Consider the following 12879-nt stretch of genomic DNA (forward strand, 5'->3'; position numbering starts at 1 on the left):
ATATTTTAAAGGCACATCCCCATAATGACTGGACATTAGGGCACTCCCACCATATATGTTCAGGTGAACTTACGGAGTTGCATTGACACCAGCATTTCTTAGATTTATCTGGGAAAATTCTATGTAGCACTTGTGGAACCATATGCCACCTGACTAATATCTTGTAATACAATTGATAAAGTTTTACCCAATGTATCACATTTTTAGTTAAAACTATAGCCTTATACCAATGAATCGGGGGCCGGTCAAAGGAGCGATCCTTTTCCAATTGGGGAATATAATGTGTTTTCACAAAGCTAGAACAGGTAAAGGGACATTAAACCTACATTTTTTCTTTCATGATTCAGATAGAGAAAACAATTTTAAACAGTATTCCAATTTACTTCTATTATCTAATTTGCTTAATTCTTGAAATATCCTTTGTTGAAGAAATAACAGTGCACATGGGTGAGCCAATCACACAAGGCATCTATGTAAAGCCACCAATCAGCAGCTACTGAGCCTATCTAGATATGCTTTTCAGCAAAGGATATCAAAAGAATGAGGAACATTACATAATAGAAGTAAATTAGAAAGTTGTTTAAAATTGCATGCTCTTTCTAAATCATGAAAGAAAACATTTGGGTTTCATGTCCTTTTAAGTAAAAAAAGAATAATGAGCTGAGAGGGGTTTGAATTTCTGTATACTAGGCTTCCATCTGACTTCCCAAGCATTCAAAAGAAAACCCAGAGAGTGGAGTAAAAAGTAGATTCTCAGAAACTCATATCTACAGTATATTTCATTGGTATATCAAGAGGTCAGAGATGGGACAAATTTATTAGAATCTATGGGGATCATTGTTTTAAATGATTGTGATTGACCCCATAATTGGTTGTATTTATAGTTTCTAAAGAGTTCTTTGACTTAATAATCCATTTTAAGTATTATTATGGACTCCATCAGGCCCATTTATCAAGCTCCGTACGGAGCTTGAAGGGCCGTGTTTCTGGCGAGTCTTCAGACTCGCCAGAAACACAACTTATGAAGCAGCGGTCTAAAGACCGCTTCTCCATAACCCTGTCCGCCTGCTCAGAGCAGGCGGACAGGAATCGCCGGAAATCAACCCGATGGAATACGATCGGGTTGATTGACACCCCCTGCTGGCGGCCAATTGGCCGCGAGTCAGCAGGGGGTGGCGTTGCACCAGCAGCTCTTGTGAGCTGCTGGTGCAATGTTAAATGCGGAGAGCGTATTGCTCTCCGCATTTAGCGAGGTCTTGCGGACCTGATCCGCAGTGTCGGATCAGGTCTGCAAGCCCTTTGATAAATGGGCCTGTATTACTCAAGGTTTGGGACAAGTTAGCAGCATTTACTTCTCACATTCAATATATTATTTCACAATAATATCTAATATGCTAAATTCATATTTTAACTGTGCATGCCTGAGATCAGGGAAACATCTGCAAATAATGTTAAATGGACATGATACTTAATTATTCTGTCTGTTCTAACTAAAAGAATACAAAAAGTATTACAGAGCTTTGCTTTTTTAAAAACAGATGTTCCTTTGCTGAATAAACCTTTTTATTCAGTAGAAGTTGTCCCTGTCAGCCAGTACTCAGTAGAGTCCCACATAATTGTGCACATCATGATTGATTTAAATGTATATACATGAAATAATCACACTTTGGAAACACATTTTTTTTTTTTTACAAAAAAAAAGCAACACTAAATGTTCTATGTATACAGTATTGATAGTATTGGTTGATAGTAATATATATATATAATCTTTTTTTGTATTGAGAACCGGATAATCATGTGCGTAGCACAGTTATGAAATGATTATGCCTTTGTTATACAGCATACCTTGACAAATTCCTATGTCTATCCCTCAGGCATACATTTTTAAATATAAGTTGAAATTTTGCTTACCTTGGCACATATTTTGTGCAGTCGGCTCAAAGCCAGCTGCACACTGTATTTGCTGAGGTGCATTTGGAACCACTCTTGGAGGATCAGGACGACTGGGTGTCTCTTCAAAGTAATTTTGTCCATTTGTAGGTTGAGATCCAGATGGCTGTGAGACTGGAGTATCTTCTTGCCCGTTATTCACTAGTATTTGTGCTGTTCTTGGTAAACACAAGTATCCTCCATAGTGGTTAACACATTTCATTCCACCCTTACATGCATCCGGCACAAGTTCACATTCATCAATATCTGTTATTAAGAACAATATAGGTTTCAGTTTGTAAAAAAAAAAAAGTTAAAAAAGTGCAAACAACAAAAGCATGAACTCAGCACTGTATTTACCTTTGCATTGTTGTCGTAGTGGGTCCCACTCATAACCATCAGTGCATTGCTATAAAGTAAGAACATAAGACACTAATTACTCCAGGACATACCATAAAATAAAAAGAAGGTAAAAATGAATACTGGCCACTAAAATCATACAAGAATAATATATATTTTTAAAGGGATACTAAACAATAAACACATTTCTTACACCTCCCTCTAATCATGGGTGCTGCCATTATGGAACCTAGGTTACACTGAAGGTATCTGAAGAAGATGCTACTGCGTGTGGGCACATAGGTGTGCACTGGAGTGTAGTGAAATTTATAAACTTACACATAATACAGGGTCAATTACAATTCTTTACAAGAGTTTACCTAAAGATGTTTCTATAATATTCACCTTTCAAGTCTATAGATATTTTTTTGTCCATAAATCACATGATAGACTTTTCTAAAGGATTTTGATTGACCTCACAATTGGTCATTTTATGAAGCATATTGATGACTAAATTATGTTGTTCAAAAATATCCAGGCCTGGGAAACAGATGTTAGCTATGAGTAACTTTTAACATTCATTGCACTTAAAGGGACATGAAACCCAAAACAATTCTTTCATGATTCAGATAGAGAATACAGTTTTAAACAACTTTCAAATTTACTTCTATTATCTAATCTGTTTCATTCTCTTGGTATCATTTGTTGAAGGAGCAGCTATCACTAATGGCTTCTAACTGAACACATGGGGGAGCCAATCACAATCAGTATATATATATATATATATATGCAGCCACCAATCAACAGCTAGAACCTAGGTTCTCTTCTGCTCCTGAGCTTGTCTAGATAAACCTTTCAGCAAAGGATAACAAGAGAAGGAAGCAAATTAAATAATAGAAGTAAATTGTAAAGTTGTTTAAAATTGTATTCTTTATCTGAATCATGAAATACATTTTTGGGGTTTCATGTCCCTTTAAGGGAGTAGAGTTCTTTAAATGACCTATTTTATTTCTATATATTGACCCATATGTTGTACGTTGTTGTTTTGTTTAAATGGGTTGTAGGTATTGTTATATTACGTTATGTTGTTTTTTTATACACATACACACCTATAAATAGAGAGATAGATAGATAGATAGATAGATAGATAGATATAGAAAGAATATCATATTTTACAATCATACAATACAAAAACAAAACATATTTTCCAATATTCCATCATTTTCAAATTCATATAAATGAAATGAATGTGCTGTAAATTGTATTAGCAATATTACAAGAGTATGATAAAGCAAACATATCACTTTCAGCTTATCATGCTCACAAAAAAGTAATATTTTGTTCTAAAATAAATAAAATATGTCACATACCTAAAGCAACCTCAAACCTTCTCTCTTTCTTAGCCTGCGTCTGGGATACTTTATAATATTGCTGTTTTAAAGCTTGACCCCCCATTTCTGAGTCCACTCGATCCATTCACAATAAGACACAACCAACTTTATGGGGAAGTAAAGGCCGCAGCCTGTTTATTAAATCAACAACACAAGTTAAACTTTACCAACATTACAACCTCTTATCTTACAATCCACCCAGTGCTTGCTTTTAACCTCTCCATAAGCCCCCACCCCTTTTCAGGGGCGGGGCGTCCACCATCACTTTCCACTTTCTCTTACCGACAGAAGTACCAGCCACTATCTATCAGGCGTAAGCCTCAACAGATCACAGCAAGCACCCCGCCGTAGCTGCGACAACCAACCTAGTTTCCATTCCTGGGGAGGGAGGGCGGGAAAACTTCCCCCTTCCGTGCTGCTCACAACTCTGCACTGACAGCTCTCAGCAGGGGAGGAGTATTTATCTCCTCCCATCACTCTCCACCCCCACAGCGGAGCCTACCATCGCTCCCATAAAGTGGGGGTCAAATAGCCCTCTCTCCATGCGTCCGCCGGGCTAGCCTTGACCCCCCATTTCTGAGTCCACTCGATCCATTCACAATAAGACACAACCAACTTTATGGGGAAGAAAAGGCCGCAGCCTGTTTATTAAATCAACAACACAAGTTAAACTTTATCAACATTACAACCTCTTATCTTACAATCCACCCAGTGCTTGCTTTTAACCTCTCCATAAGCCCCCACCCCTTTTCAGGGGCGGGGCGTCCACCATCACTTTCCACTTTCTCTTACCGACAGAAGTACCAGCCACTATCTATCAGGCGTAAGCCTCAACAGATCACAGCAAGCACCCCGCCACCACTCGCATTCAGCGACTACCGCCACCCAGGGCTAAGGCCTTTTTGATCCCCTCCTTAACAGTGAAATTAAATAGGTGCAGACCAACTTCATTCAAATGAACCCCATCTTTCAAATAGAAACACTTGCCCGACTCCCCTTCAAATTCCACATGTCTAATGCTCACTCCACCCAGCTTCCTAACTTCCTAACATACCCTCTGATCGTCCTATTTACCTTCCTCCTGGATGCTTACAATTTCCTGGTGTCCCAAGCTGACCGGCACACCACCCTGCTCTCAATTTCTGACCACACCAAAAACATACCTGGGAACAGTGATAACAACCTATCTATCCCACTCTTCATTTCCCACAGCAAATCTTTCTGAGGCATACACCCTAAGTCATTCCCTCCCACATGGAGGACCAACAGCTGGGGGGGGTAAAAAACCCTTGCATACTCTGATACCTTCCCGACCACTTGGGCCCACTTCATACCTCGGACCCCCAACCAGCCTAAATGCACCTGGTCCCTGGAGAAACCCAACTGCAACCCATTGTCCTTAACAGCTGCCGATTTCCTCGCCCAAAATATGTAGGAGTGCCCTAAGATCCAGCAAGACACCGGCCCTGTCAAATAAAGCAAAAATTTTCACTTGTCAATAAACCCCCGGCTGCACCACCAACCCTGGCCTCACGTACCCTTGAAACCTTTCAGACCTCCATCTGCCAATCTTTCTGATCACCCCCCCATCCAAACCTAAGGATGCTGCTTCCGTCGCTGCCCCGATCCGAAATGAATGGGAACTAAAGTCTTCCCCTCTCAACCCCATTGCCACTAATGCCTTACGCACCACCGCCACAAACTGATACCTAGATAACGGCATTCCATCACTGTGAACCAACAATGGACCCGATGAATTATGAGATACCTCAAAAAATTCCAGAACCGACCCAACCGTACAGCAACGGCCCCCAATCTCCCGCAGCACAACCATAGCACCTCTCCCCTCCTGATCCATCTTGGACTTTCTCAACCAAAGCTCCACCACATCTCCCTTCAACACCACGTCCTGCCTTGCCAAGCCTCCCAAGTCCCCCCGATTCCTCCCCATCAGCTCCGATACCCTAAATGCTCCAAAAAAAGCCAGCACACATGCCATCTTGAATAATTTTTCCTCGTAACCTGAGGAACAAATCCCCCCCAGCCTCTCAATCACACCTTCCAATATGGCAAATGTTAGCGGCCGCCTACCATCCGCCCGCGACTTCCTCTTACACAGACTCCTCACCGCCATCCGTACCACAAAGATTTTTGTCAAATCTACCTGCCCCAACAGTTTGAACAGGAACGCCAAAGCCGCCATCCTTCTCCGTATTTCTGAGGGCGACAGCCCTTCTCTCCCCCAGCATTTTATCCACTCCACCAAAGTTCTCATCCCCTCCTCCACAGTACCGTCTTGATAATCCTGTTCCATCCTATGCCTCCACAATTTCCACACTCGGACGTAAGCCCTCCATGTGTTAGGAGCTAAAGCCCCTTGTACCAGACTCAATGTTCCTGGCAGCCAAGCTGCCAAAGATCCTCTGGGCACTCCCGGCCTTCCATATCCGCCCCTGGAGCCACCTCTCGAAATCGATCCCACTGAAACCGGGATAAAGAATCAGCAATTACATTAAGACGTCCAGGGACATGTACCGCCCTCCATGATACATTACACCTCAAGCATTCCAACACAAATGCCCTTAGTAAACGGATCACGGCCGGAGAATTTGCTGTCAAGCGATTAATTGCCCATACCACCCCCAAATTGTCAGAGTGGAAACAAACCCTTTTGTCCCTGAGGTGTTCAGGCCAAATTCTCAACGCTACCACCAATGGGAACAACTCCAGAAATGTCAAATTCCTTGTCAACCCCCATTCCACCCAGACCTCCGGCCAGGCCCCCGCACACCACCTACCATTCAGGAAAGCCCCAAATCCATGAGCACCCGACGCATCTGTAAACAAACACAATTGGTCGTCCGACCAACCGACCTCCTGGATCAACAAAACTCCATTAAAGTCCTCCAAAAAGATTTTCCAAATCTTCAAATCCTCCTTCATATCTGCCGATATGCGTATGTGAAATTTTGGATTAGAGACACCAGCTGTAGCCAGAGACAATCTGCGACAGAACATTCGCCCAATGGGAATGATCCGACCAGCAAAATTTAACTTCCCCAACAGCGATTGCAGTTCCTTAAGTAAGACTTTCTTCCTGCTCAGGACCCCGTCAATCACCTCCCGCAGATCCCGGACTTTGTCCTCCGGGAGTCTGCATTCCATTCTGACCGAATCAATCTCAATCCCCAGAAAACTCAGGATCGTAGCCGGGCCCTCCGATTTTTCTTCTGAAATCGAAATACCGAACTCCTGGGCCACCTCACCAAAAACCCCTACAAGGAGCTCACATATACCGGACCCAACCGGGCCCACAAAGAGGAAATCGTCCAAGTAATGCACTACTGAGACCTTCCCCGACCTCCTCTTCACCACCCACTCCACGAACGAGCTGAACCTCTCAAAATATGAACAGGAAATTGAACAGCCCATCGGGAGGCAAAGGTCGACATAAAACCGATCCTCAAATTTGCTCCCCAAGAGGTGATGGGACCTCGGGTGAACAGGCAATAGTCTGAAAGCGGATTCAACATCCGCCTTCGCCAACAGGGCTCCCCGGCCCGCCTTCCTCACTACCGAGATTGCCTTGTCACAGATACCAATTCCGGGTCAATGCCATCATTCACTGATATACCCTGTGGGTAAGATAAATGATGTATCATCCGGAATTGCCCCAGGGTCTTCTTAGGTACCACCCCCAAAGGAGGCACCCTTAGTTCCGGGAAAGGAGGTAGCCTGAATGGGCCCGCCATCCTACCCAGTTTGATTTCTTTCCCCAACTTCTCCCTCACCACATCCGGAAATTCCCTTGCTGACTTTAAATTTCCCTTGAAGGACGGCCCCTCTTGCTCCTTAAAAGGAATCAAAAATCCAGAACTAAATCCCGTTAAGAGCAATTCTGCGTCCCCAACGTGCCCCCGCTCATTGGCGTACGCCTCGAGCCACGGGACCATCTTTTTTACTTTCACCGGCGTCCGAGCCCGGTACACCCATTTCCCCTGGTCTGTTACCCATTCTACTCTTTCGGAAACATTTCGCCCCGGAATGGATCCCTCCACACACCGAACACTCGTGCTTGTATTTACACGAGGATCCAAACTTACATTGCCCTTCATTAAACTGGAAACACAGCCCTTTACGGATAGCTGCTCCAGTTCCTGCACTGGCTCCAGGGACGCTCCCCGACTGTCCCGAATTCCGAAAGGAACGAGCCCCCAGCAATGGGGTCATCATTTCTAACCAAATCCCCATATCCCTATCGTCCCACCGCATCTCTGGACGAACTGCCATTCGCTGCCTGAATCCCTCATCATACCTCCACCAGGCCATTCCCCCATAGGTCCCAAAGGCACTAGCTATTTCTTCATAATAGCAAAAAAGGGAAGCCCCCTGATCGGGGAACTTTTCACAAAAAACACTAGCTAAGATCCGAAAGGCCCTAGACCAATTCGCAAATGTCTTGGGCAACTTCCTCCACCTTTTCTTTCTTTCCTCCTCCTCCTTTTTCCCTTTCTCCTTCTCATCTTCCTTAACCTCTAACACATGCTCCAAGGGCAACAGGGAGAATATCTCCACAAATTCCCTCTTCCCTATCTTTTCCCGCAACTCGGCCGTGAGATGGATACCCAACGGGCCCACCGAGCATAAACAAGGCCTCCTAAGCGCCCCTTCTGGAACTCTAACCACTTCCTTACTCGTAGCCGGTGACTCACCTGCTACCGCAACCTTGCTACTCTGCGTTGCCGCTACCGGCCCTACAACTCCCTGCGTCCCTGCCCCTACTCCCGACGTCACTACACCCTGCGTCCCCGAACCAGGGGCCACCCATGCTGCCGCAACAGGAACACCCCCACTGCTAGGCTTCTCCAATGCCGCCAGTAACCCCTTCAGACCTGCTAATATCATGCCTCTCTCACCACTCTCCACCACAGTCACTCCTGGCGCACCCCCAGACGTACCCTCACCTGTAGGCTGCTGCACCGTCACTGGGATTTGTGTCGACTCCGTCCCTTGTTCCCTCCTCTGCTCTCTCCTTTCGCCTTCAGGACCTCCGCTGATGTCCAGTCTCCTACGTGCGTCGTCTTGTCTGGCAGGAGAACGTCCCCTGCCGTGCCTGCTCCTGTCCCGCTCTCTTTCCACCCGCGCTCGGGGAGGCGACCCAGACCTGCCTCCTCCTTGAGGCCGCCGTATCGGCGATCTCGACCTCCGGCGACCGCCGGAACCTCCTACCCTGACTGCGGGTGATGAGCCCCTCCTACCTGCACCTACAGACTGTGAAGAAGACATAGTCAAAACACCCCTTTCCCCCCTTTCTGCCCCCCGCCCTCCCTCCCGTTCCCCTTGTCCCGCCCCTACTGCACTCCGTTGGGGAGACAACATTTGAAGAAGCTGCACCAGGGTAGACATACCCCCTACCTGGCCAACCGTAGCTGAACCCGACGATGTTCCTTCCAATGGGTCCTCCTCTTCAAAGTTCCCACTGGCCTCCAACTCTAATGGTGGATCCGTGATGTCCTCCTGCTGTTCCCCAGCGCCACTCCTCCTGGCTTCCGTAGCCACCACACCCCTCCTGCTTCCCGCAGCATTCCCTTCGTCCACGTCGCCGGTCCCGCTCCTCAACGATCTCCGTCTGCCTCTTCCAGCGCCCGGTTCCTCCTGACGCCGTCCGCCAATGACGTCAGCCACCGGCGCCGTGTTAGGCCGCGACTCGGCCCCACCTCCTCCTCGACGACTTCTCCCGCCATCTGGCCTCACCGCTGCATCCGCTGGCTGCCCAGGCCCCCGCGCTCCCTCTTCTGGACCTGGCGGTGTCGATCTCCGGACTCAGGCGCTCCGGTGGCCGCGACCTCCTGGCTGGCCGTCCTCTGTTCCCGCTCCTCGACGACTCCTCAACCGGAACTCCAACTGCCGCCACACCTCCGCTCAGCCGCTCCCGGATCCAGTCTTCGCCGTTCTGCCTGGCGACTGCCAGCAACTCCGACAGCAGGGCTTCCATCCGACTCAAGGTAAGATACTTCAGGTGAGTACAAAACTTCCCCCTTCCGTGCTGCTCACAACTCTGCACTGACAGCTCTCAGCAGGGGAGGAGTATTTATCTCCTCCCATCACTCTCCACACCCACAGCGGAGCCTACCATCGCTCCCATAAAGTGGGGGTCAAATAGCCCTCTCTCCATGCGTCCGCCGGGCTAGCCTTTATTGAAAGACATTAAAGGGAGATAAAACCTAAACTTTGTCTTTCATGATTCAGATAGAACATATCATTTTAAACAACTTTCTAATTTACTTCTATTATAATTTTTTTTTCATTTTCTTATTATCCTTTGTTGAAAAGAAGGGATGTAAGCTCAGGAGTGTGCACATGTCTGTAGCATTATATGGCATCAGTTTTGCAACAATGTTATACATTAGCAAGAGCACTAGATGGCAGTACTATTTCCTGTCATGTATCATTTGTTGAAGGAGCTGCAATGCACTACTGGAAACTAGAGGAACACATCAGGTAAACAAACCAATAGCAATAGACATATATAAAGTATGCAGCTACCAATCATCATCTAGCTCCCAGTAGTTCATTGTTGCTATTGGGCCTACCTAATATGCTTTTCCAGGATACCAAGAGAACAAAGCAAATTTGATAGCAGAAGTATATTAGAATATTGTCTAATATTGCATGCTGCATCTGAATCGCGAAAGACAAATGTCCCTTTAACTACTGTACAAAAACACAAACTTCCATTATGTTCTTTTGTAATTTGTAAATGCAAAGAACCTTGCAGACCCAAAAGATAAGAAGGGTGTATTTGTAAAGGCTTTTCAATATAAGTATTAGGTGATGTATTATTTTAGCACATCACTGTCCCTATGTGTACTGAATTACACTGAAAATATGCTTCTTTTTTTTCATTCACCTTTTTTTTATTTTTCTCGAAAAAAGAAAGGGGGCACTGCAGTCATTTAGAGGCTATAGTGCTTGAGCCATGCTCCAAAGTGCTAGCTAATCAGGGGCAGAGAGAAACTGTTCTCTCCTTTAATATGCAAGGTCAACAACCTTACAAAGTTCTACAATCTTTGTCCACTTGGCTACTTGAAAATATATTTTCTCTGAAGCAAAAACATGTTTCCTAGGTTTAAGCTTCTCTAGTCAAATGATATCTGTTTTTCTGCCAATACTCATAATAACTGGCAAACGCCTAAATAATCCTATTATCCCTGAATTCTATTATCATTTCTCATAATCACTGTAAAAATTAGTCGGAGCTAGTTAGTGTTACTATTTTTTCAAAATCTCCTATAAGCTGAACTTTTTATAGTTGCAAGAATTACATTTTTGCCTTCATTCAACATCAAAAGACATATTTTATACTACAACTTAAGTTTAAGATATCTTTAATCATCTGTATTTTTTAAAAAAAAGTAAAATAATAAAACCCATTAGTATATGGTACAGATGTTCAAATTGTGGCATTAGGGCCGAATGGAGCTTGATGCCCCTGTTTCCGCCCGAGCCTTCAGGCTCACTGGAAATAGTAGTTATAAAGCAGCGGTCTCCATAACTTGTCCGCTGCCTCTGAGGCTGCGGCCTTCAATCTGCCTGATCCTATACAATCGGGCGGCATTGCACAAACATTTCACCAGAACTGCTTGTGCAATGATAAATGCATTTATCGATGTGTGGCGGACATGATATGCTACATCGTATCGTATCATGTCCGTCCGCACTTTAGCCGCTTAGGCTTTACTTCTTCCTTAGAATACAGTTAAAGGGAAATTACTAAAACAATTGTGCTTTATCCCTTTACAGACTGGTGTATTTTGCACATGAAAGACCAAAGTTTTACATTGGTCATTATTATGTTTTGTTATATTACAGCCTCACTGATTGGTTCAAGGGTCTGTAGGGGCAGCAAGGTGCCAATTGACTTCCTGCACATGCACCATAGCCCAGTTGGCTGCCTGAAACAGCCCAGATTATTTAACTATAAATGGGAACATTTCATAAAGTGAAAATTCTTTCCCCCCCCCCAGAAAATCTATGTCCCTGCACTGTTTAAATTAACTTTTTCTGTAGCAGTTGTCTTTATCAGTCAATGAGCAAAATATACCTAGGTATCAGTTGTACACAAACATGTACTTACTGTTAGTCTTAACTTTAATTTAAAGCAACATTAAACTGATGTGCAAAACTTCAAAAGAATAGTAACTACTCATTATTTTATTGGATTTCATCCTGTCCCTGCAGCTCTTTACAAAGCAGTTCTCATGTTTTAATAGCTTTTCATGCAAAAAATATGAAACATGTTCAAATGGTGCTCTTTATATACATGATAGCAGCATTCTAAATATTATGTCTACCCTGTATCATGTGACATATATACATATCCAGACAAGGCTGGAATAGGACCACAAAAGACCAGTTTAAAGACTAGGAAACTTTATGTCCGTTCTTTCAATGAATTATAAATAATAGGTTTGGGGTACTACTATATGAGGATTTATATATATATATATATATATATATATATATATATATATATATATATATATATATCCCTTTCATAGCATATACAAACAGATGTAACACATGTTTATATAAATGAAAAATAATATGTTGTTTGCCCCTGGAAAACAAGGATTTAAAAAAACAAACAAACATATGAACAAGGTGGTTAGAACTGAGAAGACATGACTCACCAAGTTCATAAGCAGCAGGAGAAAGAGAGAGAGGTGTCATTGGTCAAAGCAAAACGTAGAGGCTAGGGGGCCGATTTAAGAAAGTGCGAGCGGACATGATACAATGTAGCATATCATGTCCGCCGCACATCAATAAATGCTGACAACAATCATTGCACAAGCAATTCTTGTGAACTGCTTGTGCAATGTTGCCCCTTGCAGATTCGTGACCAATCGGCCGCTAGCAAGGAGTGTCAATGGCGCGGAAACATGGGCATCAAGCTCCATTCGGAGCTTGATAATTCAGACCCTAGGGGTATGACATCTGACCAGCCTTCCACAACAGCACACATTATCACATCAGCCCAAGCTTAATGTGACATGAAACCCCAAAAAAGTATTTCATGCTTTAGATAGAGCGTACAATTTTAAACAACTTTCTAATTTACTTCTATTATCTAATTTGTTCTCTTGATATCTTTTGTTGAAAATAATACCTAGGTAGGATTAGGAGCAGCAATACATTACTGAGAGCTAGCTGCTGATTA

At 44.0% G+C, this 12879-nt stretch overlaps 1 protein-coding gene across 1 annotated transcript in view; it reads right to left on the bottom strand.

Annotated features, from left to right (window-relative positions):
* Positions 1-12879, bottom strand: part of EFEMP1 (EGF containing fibulin extracellular matrix protein 1) — a 143524-nt gene that overhangs the window by 107803 nt on the left and 22842 nt on the right. The window contains exons 3-4 of the mRNA XM_053712027.1: positions 2290-2338; positions 1912-2196 (exon numbers count right to left, since the gene is read on the bottom strand). Of these exons, the coding sequence (XP_053568002.1) occupies positions 1912-2196; positions 2290-2338 (334 nt within the window). The remainder of the gene's footprint in view (positions 1-1911; positions 2197-2289; positions 2339-12879) is intronic.

This window comes from Bombina bombina, chromosome 4, assembly GCF_027579735.1.
Source record: "Bombina bombina isolate aBomBom1 chromosome 4, aBomBom1.pri, whole genome shotgun sequence".
Taxonomy (NCBI): domain Eukaryota; kingdom Metazoa; phylum Chordata; class Amphibia; order Anura; family Bombinatoridae; genus Bombina; species Bombina bombina.